The following is a 13,270-nucleotide window of genomic DNA, read 5'->3' on the forward strand; positions in this document are numbered from 1 at the left end:
TTAACTCGGTCCATCACCATCTGTCCCACAAACCGCACGGTGGAAACGTAAGCCACATCAGGATTTGGCATTCCAAACCGCACCATGCCAAGCTGTACCGCCTGGTGGAAACGAGTATAAAGACTCTCCTTGGAGCAACGCTGTCCAGCTCTGATGCATAAGGCAAACGAGCTGGGGGCCACATGACTTTCAAGTCTGGTCAGTAGGGGGCGGACAAGTCAAGAAAAGTCCAAAAGTGTGGGGGAAAACACCTGTTCAGCTTAACCCTTCAACACAGCGTATCGCAGATGACGCACGTTTGCAAGCGCACATTAATTACGCAACGGTTTGTGCTATCGGAAAAAAAAAAATTGCACAAAAAGTTGCACGTCAAAATCAACATGTGGTTATTACGGTCATTTCAGAGTTTCCATTTTTTGGCCTGTTTTTGGAGACAAAAACTCAAACAGATGTTATTTCAAATATGTGTTCCTTAACTTAACACGCAAAATCTGGTGTTCACGTTCAACTGCGGTCAAAAGCACTTACCCACGGGACATGTTCTGGCTATTTTAAACTGAAAATAAGCAAAAAAAAAAAAGTTCAGACCGATATTTGAGGCTCTAAATAAAGGTGTTTGGTTTGATATGCAACCAAACATCTATGATTCACAATAAAAAAAAAAACTTCACAGCTTTTAATTAGTAATAACCAGCAGATGGAGGAAAGGCCATGTCATTAAAAATACTTTGGGGAATTAATATTCTATAGTCTGTGCAATTCCAGCTTTGGAAATGGGCTTCAATATAATTCATATGTACAACAACATGTGCATAGCATATTCTTCCTATAGAAGGGGAATGTGTTGAAATGTGTGTGTTCGCTGTGGAATCTTCTCATATATACACGTTATATTCCAGAAGGCATCGTGTGTAGGTGACGTGTCAGTATGGGGGGCCGTGTAGGCCATTATTCCGTTTGCACCTCACACATACACAATTTTACCTCTCACATACACTCTTTTACTTTGCACATACACAATTTTGCCTCTCACATTCACCATTTTTGCTCTCACATACACAATTGTATGTCTCACAAACACAATGGTACCTCTCACAAACACAATTTTGACTCTCAAATTCACTATTTTTGGCTCTCATACACAATTCTACCTCTCACATACACTCTTTCACTTTGCACATACACAATTTTATCTCTCACATACACTCTTTTACATACACAATTTCACCTCTCACAAACTCTCTTTTACTTTGTGCATACACAAAACACACCTTTTTTTTAGAGAGGTAAAATTGTGTACGTGAGAGCCAAAAAATAGTGAATGTGAGAGGGAAAATGGTGTATGTGAGAGGTAAAAAAAAAGGAATTATGGCCTACACAGGCCCCCATGTCAGTGCCTGTTAATGACCATCATTTCCATTAATGTGCTGTAGCTTCCTGATTCACATACAACATTCTCATCTTTGTCTTTAAACATCACACGAATAAAGACAAGAAAACAAAAAGGCACCAGCTCCTCTCCAAACACTCAAGTCTGTATAAAACCATCTGAAAGAATGTGGAATTGTCAAGCGTCAAGCGTTGATATCTTTGAAATATGTAGTTTAAAGTCGTGATCGTGAACGAAGTAAAATGAACGATGTATGGATTATGTTGAAAGTCAAAAACAACATGGGTTTGTCATGAAAAATGAGCTCTGCGTTTCTTAAAATACAGTTTTTATTTGTGAATTTACACTGATTAGCAGTACATCTAAAAAGCAACTCCATTAGATAACCATTTATATAGGATTTCACAGGTCACAAAGTAGCTTGGCTCATTCTGGCATGCCAAAGCAAAAAAAAAAAAAAAAAAAAAAAAGGTGGATAGAGGCGTTAGTAAAGCAAGAGTGAAGCAAGGTGCAAACAGTTGGGAACAGATGAGGAGATAATAAAAGAGGGATGCGATGCACATTCAGTTCATCTGGGAGCAACATATGCTCATAAAACGGTTCATTAAAAAAAGCCGAGCGAGCGCTCTCTCTGCAAACTGAAGGAACACAAAAAAAAAGAAAAAGAAGCGCACTGCGATACAAATGAAGGATGGGGGGGGGGGGGGGTGGCGTGAGAAACTAAAGACAGTCTGTGTCATGAAAACATGGTGTGTCAGTTAGTGTCAGGTTGCCCTTTTCTACACACACACACGCACTTTCATTTCCAAACTCACACCTCCATCACTGTCCTAAAACTCCCTCCAAATCCAATACTTCACATTGCTGTCTGGGATATTGGTAGATGTGGCTAAACTGCAGGAGGGAGGAAGGAGGGGGGGGGGGAGAATAATGTGTGGCAACCCGTCACACTTTGGCTTTGCAAGAGTTCAACCGCGGGCCAACCCGACGAGTTACAACGCGGTCGCGTTTTACCAGAGGAAAATAACACCAGGGGGCAGGCTTTTAGAAAGAGTGAAACGACAGCCGCGCTCGCGGGGCGTTCAAGTTCCGGGAGGGAGTAAACGGCGAATGTAGCTACTGGAAATAAAGCGTTTCTTTTGGGGGGAGCCTGAGAGGTGTCGATGCAGTCACTGGGGGTGATTTTACACAAGTCTTGTGAGGGTTCTTCGCAAACCCTCGGTTTTTAAAAATGAACAATATGGCTTTAAACAAACAAACAAACAAACCCTCCACCCATAATTCTCTTTTCGCAGTTTTCCCAACACCAATGAAAGACTTTCCTCTCCGTCTTCACTCGACTCGCTCTCCGACTTTTCCCTTTTTCAACGACTTTGCTCGACTTTTTTTCCTTCAAATCTCCTTCACGGCCGCGGCCACGACGAGTTAATACGCTACGGAGGAAAAAGTGCAGCAACAATAAAACATGTTCAAAACCTATCGCCGACACGTCCAGTTTTATCGCGTTACAAAGCAAATCACGTGCGTGTACTCTGAAGGTTAGGTTCTCGCGCGAAGAGAAAACATGCAGAAACTGAATGTGAATTCTCTGTCAAAGCTTAGTTAGAAATGAGTACAAAACTACTGTGTTCAGTAATAAAATATGATATATATATATACCATGAGATGACAAAGCTTTACTAAAAATCTGTGTTTGTTTTTAGTTTGGCAAAAAACCGCTGAGATGACGACTAGATATGAAAACGCTACATAAAAAAATATAGTCATTGGGTCGGCAGCTCTTTTTCCCCCCATTTCCTCACCGTCTCGTCCAGTTTAACAAGCCGTTAACGCATCTGCAGTTCACAAACACACCACACGAGTGGGTTTTTTTTTTTTTTTTTTTTTTTAAATCACACGCCTGCGCTGGAAGAAGCTTTAAGAGGGAGGAAGTAAAGCGAGAGCCGACCACAAACCCCTTTCCAGTGTGACTTCAAATTTCACGAGGCCTCTCAGTTCCCGGTGCAGAACATGTTTTGTTTCAACGTGTGCAGTTTTACAACATTCAGGTAGTAATCCAATCGTTACACAAAACTGGATTGTGAAGCTAAAAAATTAAAAAAAAAAATGCTACGTGGTTTCAAGTTCAGGGAAAATAACTCAGGAGAAGCAAGTTCTTCAGGATGTGAACAGACTCAAATCCTATCCTTTCTGTCACCTTTTTGCACATTAAAAATTAAAAAAAAAAAAAATGTCTAATAAAATTAAAAACTGCTGCAAACAGAGACAAAATAAAAACACAGACATTGATGTAGAACGTGGGGGATGCTACCCCCACTTCCTTCTTCCATGCAGCGGGTTTTCCAGACTGCCTTCCCCCCCCCCGCGCCGCACATTTCCTCTCAGGCCTCGGTCTTCTCCTTCTTTTTGTTCTTCTTCAGGAAGGACGGGGTGCGGAACTTCTTCTTCTTCTTGCCGTTGGGGGACTTGGAGGGCGAGCTCTCCGGAGACAGCAGCGCCTCCTCGATCTTGTCCCCGGAGCGCACCGTTATCTCCACGCTCTCCGCGCTGGTGGTCAGCCGACTGACCCGCTTGGACAGCTCCTCGTCGGCGTCGGCGTGCGAGTCTTTGCCGTTCATCATGTGGTTCTCTGCGGGGGAAGGAGGGGAGCAGAGTGAATCACAGTCTCTTATGAATAAAAAACGGCAACTACAATGACAAGATAATCACATTGGGTTGTTAACAATAAACAGCTGGGATCGGCACCAGTGACCCTGCCAATAATTAACCGGAAATGTGTGTTTTGATGCTCGCCTCACTCTCGCTAATCCCGTCTGAAATGTGTGTTTTAACCCCCGCTCACATGGAGACGCTCTGTCCTCCGTGTTCTACATATTTCATAACAGCCCCGCGCGTAAAAGCCCCAGTGACCTGATAGCCCAGAGTTTGTCCTCCTTTCATCTAAACAAAAACAGGGCTGTGAACAGTGGACTACACCCATTACCCTAATGTAGTCGTCACATCCATCCCACTGAAGGCATCAAGTTACGGCTATGAAACATCAAGACGAGGATGCCCTTCTTGGGTTATTTCCATCATCGTACAAAAGTTGATGTTAAGAATCTGCCTTTACAATAATTTGACCTGATTTCAAACATAACAACAACAGATTGACCTGAAGTGTGGCTTCATTTGGTGGTTTTGTGTGTTTGTGCTGAGGGGAAGCCGACAGGAAGTCAATCCCCCACAGCGTCATTATTTACAACTTGTTCAGGCGCTCGGTGTGATTAGTTTTCTTCAAATTCCCAGGTGCTTTCTTGGCTTTCAAATGCGAGACGCTATTTACAGGATTCCCCACACTTTGGTTAACATCGAATTCAGAGGAACTTTCAGGACTATGGGTGAATTCCAATTCCTTGCTTAACCCTCAATCTCAAAAATGTGCGCTCCCTCTAGTGTAAGTGCTGTCCCGATTCTGAGAAAAATTAAGTTGAGGGCCGAGTTTAAGGGCTGTATCGCCCTTAAGATTTTCAGAGACCACCCTTGGGAGCAAGGGCTACCCAGAATGCATTGCGTGTTTTCACATAACAAAGATGGCGCCGAAAGCAGCGAAGCGAGTACGCTACAAATTAAGTATTTTCTTTGTTAATAGAGATATAAAAATTATGAAAACCATTGTATTATCTTAGTTTAGGCCCATATTATGGATTACTGACATCATTGTTGCGTAAAATTTGTTTTTATTTTACGATCTTTTGTCAATAGCCGGCCGGTGAGGACAAGCGACAACCTGACAACCTAATAAATTGACTGACACAGATCGTAATAAATAATCGTGACATAAATGTGTTCTTCTTTTTTGGAGTTGACAGACTGGACGCAGCGTTATTCTGCCCTCTACAGTCTGAAGACGTATCTGCATTTAAGGGGTGTCCCATTTCTAAGGGACAAAATAACCCTCAACACTTGGTTTTGAGGGTTAGTTAAGATTAAGGGTTGAGCTTGAGGGTTAAGATAGGAATTGGAATTGGCCCCAAGTCCCTGAAATTCAAGGACCGAACGTGCCGACACAGCTTACTCTTGCCGTTCACTAACCCCGACGGACATGAGGGGGCGCTGAAATGGACTAAACACCGTATATGTGACTCTGTCAATGATAGAAATCTAAAGTTTCCCTGATGTAAACTCTAAAATCATTAGTGCATGACAAACACGTAGCACAGATCCGTTCATAAACGCTCATGCACAAACACACAACAGACACACACACACAGCATGGCAGCGAGGATCATTCTGAAAAGCGTCTCTGTCGCCCTGTGAGTGAGCGATACCTTCTCGAGCTGGAGTGCTTTGCGGGGACTGGGTGAGAGACAGAGACTGAGAGAGAGTGGAGCCGTCGTCGGAGGTAAGGTCGTGCTCGCCATCTGCGGGGGAGGGAGGCAAGGAGGGAGAGGAGAGGTGTGGACAGGAGGGTTGCAAGGCCGGGTGGGAGGGATTGAAGTGTAAAGGATGACAGCATGGGTGAGTGGGATGAGAGGTTGAGAGGGGAGTTATGGAAGGATTTGAGATAAAGGGTCAGAAGAGGGTGAGGGTTTGAGAGATTAGTGGTTACACACACTTTAGAATCAGGCCATGCACAGCTGCTTTTCCCACCCCGAAAAAATTCCCCAAATCCATGTTTGTTGATGATCAGGTCCTTTGAAGGCCATCACTCACTCATCTGTCATTTGCTTTTTTTTATTTTTTTCTCAGTGGCAGCACAGATGATCAGAGAAGCTCTATCACATCTCCATCTGAAAACAGCATTGTAAAGGAGACATATTATACCCTATTTCCCCAAGGTAACATGTCCGTGACATGCTTTGGTCAAAATACCTTAAGGATGAAGCACCACAGCAGTTCAATCACCCTGCCAAAACATGGCATGAGACAAAGGAAACTACGTCAGCGTCACTGACGCTCCGGCTGCTAACAGCAGTTAGCATTCGGAAAAGCCATCATTTCCCGCAATTGCCGCCATATTAGTGCTGGGCATTAGCGCACTCTAACGCATGATGCCTTTTCTATGACGACTGACCGGAAAAAGATGCGCGCGACGTCATGTTTTACGTGACCACCCGTTGTTAAAACGGGTTAAAATAAAGTAAAGCTAAACTTTAAAAACAGAGGCACACATACGCAGTACACAGGTTATTTGTAGCGCTGCTCTTTTCGTTTAATAAACAGACCACTCCAGTTCGACTATAGGCGCGCTAACGGCGCTAAAGGAGCTAGCTGCTAAACGGTGCCTGGACTCCGCACATAAACATGATATCACGCGCCTCTTTTTCTACGTCAGTCGTCACGGAAACGCGCCATGCGTTAATGTGCGTTAGCGTTGACACCGCGAACGCCGTTAACGTGCACTTCAACCGAATTACAGATCTGCACAGTAATCCTTTTAAATGTTTTACGAATGAAAATTAGTAAAAAAAATCATCATTAGATATTTATTCAAAATGGTTCAGCCTTACACATGATGGATCTGGGTGTCAATCATGCATTTCTAAGATCATCTCCATATTGGAATTGGAGAACGCTCTTTTCATAGTACTGTGACTGTTTGACTGTTTTAATTTGCACCCATTATGACACATATGAGCACTTGTTGTTCTTCTTCTTATAAAAAAAACACTTTACAGCAACCGTTTAAAACAACTTTTGCGAGTGCAGTAACAGCTCAGCGTGAGCAGCTTAGTTTTAAACACCGAGAACAGAGTGAATGCATGAATGACATTCCCACTTTGGCACATTCACCGACACGCTCGAGGTTACACAATGGTTTCGCGCGTTAGCCGAGATGTGACAGTCACTCGTAAACTCTTTCTTGCAGAGTGAATGACGCGTGGTCGCACGAGAACAAACGTAGTCTGTTATGATAAAAGTGGTTGGATGCAAAAGTTGAGGAATCTCATTTCCAGTCATGCTTTTCCAGCTGTAGAGCGTGTGTGTTTTGGGACCTTTTCTGGCATAAACACTGACCTTGTCAGGACCAGTTGTCCAAATAGAGACCTTAACCTGGTCTTGCCGTGACAGCATCTAATTTCTGAGGAACTTGATTTAAGGACTAATTGTGAATTGGTTTTGGGTTAGGGATGGGCTAGTTGGAAATACGGGGATGTGTGTGTGTGTTGCCCATGTCATTCCAGACGGAATCTCCAGCTTGCATCCAGATTGGTCACCGGGGATTCATGGGGCTGTGGGGGCAACAGTGTCATAGCAACGGGCTCCGCTCATGTGGCGGGTGCGAGGACCTGCTGTCTGTGCGGTCTGCCATCCAAGTCGTACCAGCCCTCTCTCGCGTGCGCTCACACTTGTCGCCGTGTTTCGCATGCGAACATGGAGAACATGTCCACGATTCCTTGCACATGCATGAGCACATGTGCACGGTGACATCCACCAGTCTGGTTTCCATGACTTCAGAGGACATTACGTTGACGTATTTCATTGAGACTTACTCTGACCTTAACCAGAACTATTATAGCCTAAAGCTCACCCTAACCTCATCCTAACCAAACATGTACTCATTTATGTCATTGCCCGTTGTCCCAACAAGGGACAGATTTAGCATGAGCAATACCTGGAACACACACGGTAATCTCGTTGAAGGGGGGCAGGAGTGAGCGCTGCAGAAAGACGACTGGTGGATAACCCCATTCACTATCTCCGCTATTGATTTTTCTGCTGTGTCTCTGAACGGCAGTGGGGCAGAGGGCGAACTAATATGATTAGCAACGACTATCCTCTGTCTGCGTGTGTGTGTGTGTGAAAGCCAGATGAGGGACAAACACAGATTCACACAGATCTAGAAGTAAATCCAGAAGAAGGCAGTAATGCTCCATTATGGATGCAAACTGCTGTACAACACAGAAGAAGAAGGAGAGAGAGAGAGAGAAAGAGATTCCCCAGTGGTGTGTGTGTTCGTGTCGGGGAGTGTTCACTGGGACTGCTGCTAAGGCGACAGACCCGGGAACATATGGATGTTTTTGAGACAACAAAATCGGTGACAGAGAGAGAACATTAACACATTTGCGATCATAAATCTGCAAGTCGTGGCCTGAGAAGGAGGAGAGACACGTTTCGTGAACACATGACAACATTTTTGATTCCGTAAAAGCTCAGTTGAAATGTCCTCAAGCTGTTTTGAGGATCTTTAGACGGATCTTCAGACGGACACAGCCAATCTTCTCTCCATTTAAATGCTATTTCCCTCGACAACTTAGACTTCATGCGGCTGTCTAATAGCAAATAATTGGAAAAAATACTGCCTACAAAACAATTAGATGCACCAAAAAGGCTTTGTGCCGACACACACGTGGATATAAAGCAGGTACTGGATGGTTATATTGGCTCTGCTGACACATCGGTTGTGCTCTCATAAAAACAGCATAAAAGCATGCATCTTTTAAGATCTGCGTCTCACTCAGATCAAATCCATCTCGATGGTTTCAAGCTCATATTAACTGTGCCGTGTTTCTGTAGTAGTGAAACAAGCATTCAGAGTTGTAGGGATTGTTCGCCGATAACACTTAAGCATTAAGTGCAGGTCATTAAGAGAGGGAGAGCGAGAAGGAGGGAGAGAGAGTGTGTGAGCTTGAATTGGTTACCTCTGTGAGACATTTTCTGGTACAAATATTGACCTTGTCCTGACCAGAAGTCACAAAGACCAAAACCTTATGGTCCTTATGGTCTTAATGAGGCAGGATCTCATTTATAATGCAGTTCAAATGAATGGAAGTCGATGCAGAGTCCTTAAGAGGATAGTTGCGTGTGTGTGTGTGTCTCATGGGATCTGCTCTTGCTGTATTTACAAGCTGAACATGATGTCATTGTGCCTTTGCACATTCATGCATTTATGAGCAGGTGGACATAGCTTTGCATATGTGTGTGTGTGTGTGTGTGTGTGTGTGTCGTACCACTGAGGCCCGGTTGCTTTCCCTCTACGTTCTTGCTGTACTCATTGAGCTCCTTCTCGGCCAGCTCACTGAAGGGGTTGGGTGGCAGGGGAGCCATCTGTTCCTCCTCTGTGGGCACGTATGGCTGAGGAGGAGACGGGGACAAGGGTGAGTGTCGGTGAACACACACATACACACACACATGCAAAAACAACCAACAACATGCACATAGAGTACGTACACGGAGGGCTGGGCGATGTGGTCAAAAGAATTATCATGATAAAAAAGTGTCAAAACAAACAATATTGAAGTTCAAAATCGAGTGTGGCTCCTGAGTGAAGGTTGGGAACTAACTTACTAGACAGAAAACAACAAACACAGGTTAAACACACAAACATTTCACTGCACCCATTAATTGTTTTCGGTATATTCGGTTTATTTGACTTGCAAAGTTGTGTTTTAGTGCACTATCAAGTGTAGTTTTATCATATTTCATTGTCCTGATTATGTCTCATATTTATCATTTGACAATTGTTATTGTGCGTAATGTCGTTTAGCTTGTATACGCATTTACGTTTTGATGTGTGATGTAATGTTAGCGCATAGTTGTTGTCTGTTATTTACATGTTTATGTAAAAGGCCAACTAGGGACAATAGTGGCAAGCTAGCAATAGCTATAAACTGTTATAAACAGTTGCATTATTCGTATTGGAACTATGTTAACTGTATTGTCCGTATTTCGTTTCACCCCAACCTGTCTTGGCAGATGTCCACACATCTTTGAGTCTGGTTCGGTCAGAGATTTCTTCCTGTTAAAAGGGAGTTTTTTTTTTGCTCTCTCCACTGATGCCTGGTGTTTGCTATTTGTGCGAATCTTTTGGTTTCTCTGCTCTCGATGATGTTGTCTATGTACAGTACATTGAGATAATGTATGTTGTGATTCGGCGTTACACAAATACAATTGAATTGAATTGAATATCACGATATTGAAGAAAATGATATTGTAATTGTACATCACAGGTGTCAAACTGGCGGCCCCCCAATTAATATCATGTTATAATGAAAACATGGCAAAGAATTTTCTCTGATTTTCGCTGATTCATCGCGCTACACCAGGCAGGCAGTGGCTCATCAGCAGCAGCTGCGCTGTCTGGAGCAGGGGGGTGGGATTGAAGAGGCTGTCCTCACAGTGGGTGAGACATTTTCACACATTTCACCACAGAACATGGTGTTATACTGAAACGACGAAGTCGGTGTCCATTCACCAATACGCGAGCACATATTTATTTTTGCATCAGCATGCTACTACTTTGCGGCTAACTTGGCGAACCAGTTTCCAAAGGTCACAGGAGTTTATATATTTAAAACAGGGACAATGCACAAAAAACATTACTCTCGTAAAACAAGAAAACATTTTTTTTTTATTGAGCCAGGTTATAGCAATTTTGCTAATTTCCACCTGTAGTCCCTGGTAGGTAAGCTAGCGAGGCTACGATTAGCATTAGCGTTGGGCTAACATAATACAAACACTGTGCGACCTCATTAGGCACAACGCAAATGTTTTAATTTTCGATTAGCATTAGCGTAGCTAGCTGTTGTGACTGTTCCTAAGGGCACTGCACTAGTATAATATAATATATGTTTGCTAGCAATATTTTTATAACAGTAATAATAAGACATTTGGTCATTATTATCCCATTATTAAATGTATCATATACAACATTCAATAACATATGTAAATAAGCTCATTAGGGCCCGAGCCATGAATGGCAGTGGCCGAAATGGCTCCTGGCACAAATTTTAATTACAGTTATTATTATTATTATTTACGTAATTTTAAATAAATGTCTCTGTTTTTGATTTCGAACTTTTGGTTCTCTAGGCCGGGCCCTTCTTGACCACACTAGATGCTCATTGGCCCCCAGGTCATTTGACGTCGACACCCCTGCCTACATACTGTACATAGAAGACAGATGTATACAGATACAGAAACATCTGTCTCTCACACAGAAAATTACAAAGACACATACACACACGACATCACTCATCACAGCACTTCAACACAACTAAAGCTGCTTGTAAAAAGATAAAACAAGGGTGTTGACCACATCACACAGAACTCGCCTAATCGACCAGCTCCACACTGAGTTTATCGTCCAATTAGAACGCAAACCCAAAACAGCCTCATGACAGAATGAATGGAGACAATTAACACAGCAAATGCGTGACACACAAACACAAACGCACCGATATACATATGAATAGATGTACCCACAAAACAAGTCACACACATGCAAATAACCCAAGTGTGTAAACGGGAATGTCCTGAAGACCAAAACACCATCACGTTTCACTGACTCACACACAGGAAACACAAGGAAGCGTCTTTGATGCCCTGGACGCGAGAGACATATTTTAGTTTTAAGTGTTTCCCGGTTGTGAGCAGGCACAAAACAATTACGTGTCACATGAATCCACATTGTACAAGAGTGAAAACCCAAAAAATACTACGGTGACAGACAGGAACAATGAGAAAAACACCGGTGAATATTTACCAGAACCTTTATCTGCACCACATCCTTCTGGACAAGACACCAACCAGAAAAACATCAGTCAATCTTTTAAGTCACTCAATAACTGGCAATATGATGTAGTCACTTGCCTCCCCCTAGTGGTCAGGAGGTGTCATGATGTAGTAGTAGTAGTAGTACTATTAACCCCTTTAACACCGAGTGTATCGCTAAGGCACTTTGCATTACCGTAATTACGCAACGGTTTGTGCTATCGGAAAAAATCCAACGGTTTCTGAAAGCTGAGGAGTTGCACGTGAAAGTCAACATTGTGATTATTACAGTAATTCCACGCAAATCAGTGTCTTTGTCGCCAGAGAGGAGGGAGTTGGAAAAAACGCCCGTACATAGTTTCCATTTTTTTTGGCCTGTTTTTGCACATAGAGAAAAAAACTCATAACATGTTTTTATTTTGTCTAAAATCAATTTCCATTTTTTGTTTCACGATTTCAACATGCAGTAATTTGTAATTAACTGTCAGATATTCAAAGTTATTGTGGAAAAATGTCCAAAAATCTCACTTATTCGGAGGAAATTTTTGGTTATGGTTAAAATAAGCAGGCCCTGTTGAGGATTAGGTGTTAAAGGGTTAATAGTAGTAGTAGTATTAATACTAGTAATACAGTAGTAGTAGCAGACAGTGCAATTAAGTGAACTATAGGAAATAGAAGGACAAACAGATTAGCTCTCGTGGGGACTTTCATGCTTTTATTACAACCCATCGAGACTATTGTGATTTCCTTTATGTTGGGGTCACTTTCCCATCTTCAGCTTGTCCAGAATGCTTTTAACAAGGACGCACAGGCACCACCTTTGGCTCCCAGTGCGTTACAGAATAGATTTTAAAAATCCTTTTATCTGTGTACAAATGTCTAAATGCTCTTGCTTCTGCAGTCTCTAAGTTCAGCCGATCAGCGGCTCTTTATCGTACCGAAATCGCAGCTGAAGCTCAGAGGGGATCGGGCTTTAGCAGTTGCAGCCCCTCAGTTATGGAGTGGATTGCAATTAAATCTCCTTTAAAGACTCACATGTTCTCCTTTGCATTTGAGACATTTTTGCATTTTTTGAGTGAGATGTTGCGAGATGTTGAGATGTTGTGAGATGTCTATATTTTCTCTTCATTTTGCAACTCTTTTGATGAATAAAAGTGTGACTTTTGATGGAAAACTTGTATAGGTGACCCCAAACTTTTGAACGGTAGTGTACATCCTCATCTGAATGGCATTCAGGCTTTGGTCATTAGCTCATTCTTACCCTTCGTGGTTGGTCGACAGGGATTCCTGCAAGGTGCTGAGAGCGTGGACCGGACGTCATCACATCACAGCGGTTCTGCTCTCTGATCTGCGGGAGAACGAAACACAGCGATGTCGTCAGAAGGCAGGAGACACCGCACTGAA

The 13,270-nt window shown here is 42.9% G+C and overlaps 1 protein-coding gene across 4 annotated transcripts in view; it reads right to left on the reverse strand.

Moving 5' to 3' along the window:
- Positions 1–1,799: 1,799 nt before the first annotated feature.
- add3a (adducin 3 (gamma) a) overlaps positions 1,800–13,270 on the reverse strand; it is a 70,040-nt gene continuing 58,569 nt past the window's right edge. For 3 of the 4 annotated variants that reach the window (XM_083906169.1, XM_083906170.1, XM_083906171.1), the window contains exons 12-15: positions 13,128–13,214; positions 11,859–11,885; positions 9,325–9,448; positions 1,800–4,019 (exon numbers count right to left, since the gene is read on the reverse strand). In XM_083906169.1, coding sequence (XP_083762295.1) covers positions 3,772–4,019; positions 9,325–9,448; positions 11,859–11,885; positions 13,128–13,214 — 486 coding nt within the window. In that variant the 3' untranslated portion in view covers positions 1,800–3,771. The remainder of the gene's footprint in view (positions 4,020–9,324; positions 9,449–11,858; positions 11,886–13,127; positions 13,215–13,270) is intronic. The other variant, XM_083906172.1, reaches the window with a different exon arrangement.

Source organism: Microchirus variegatus (assembly GCF_963457635.1).
Source record: "Microchirus variegatus genome assembly, chromosome: 19".
Lineage (NCBI taxonomy): Eukaryota > Metazoa > Chordata > Actinopteri > Pleuronectiformes > Soleidae > Microchirus > Microchirus variegatus.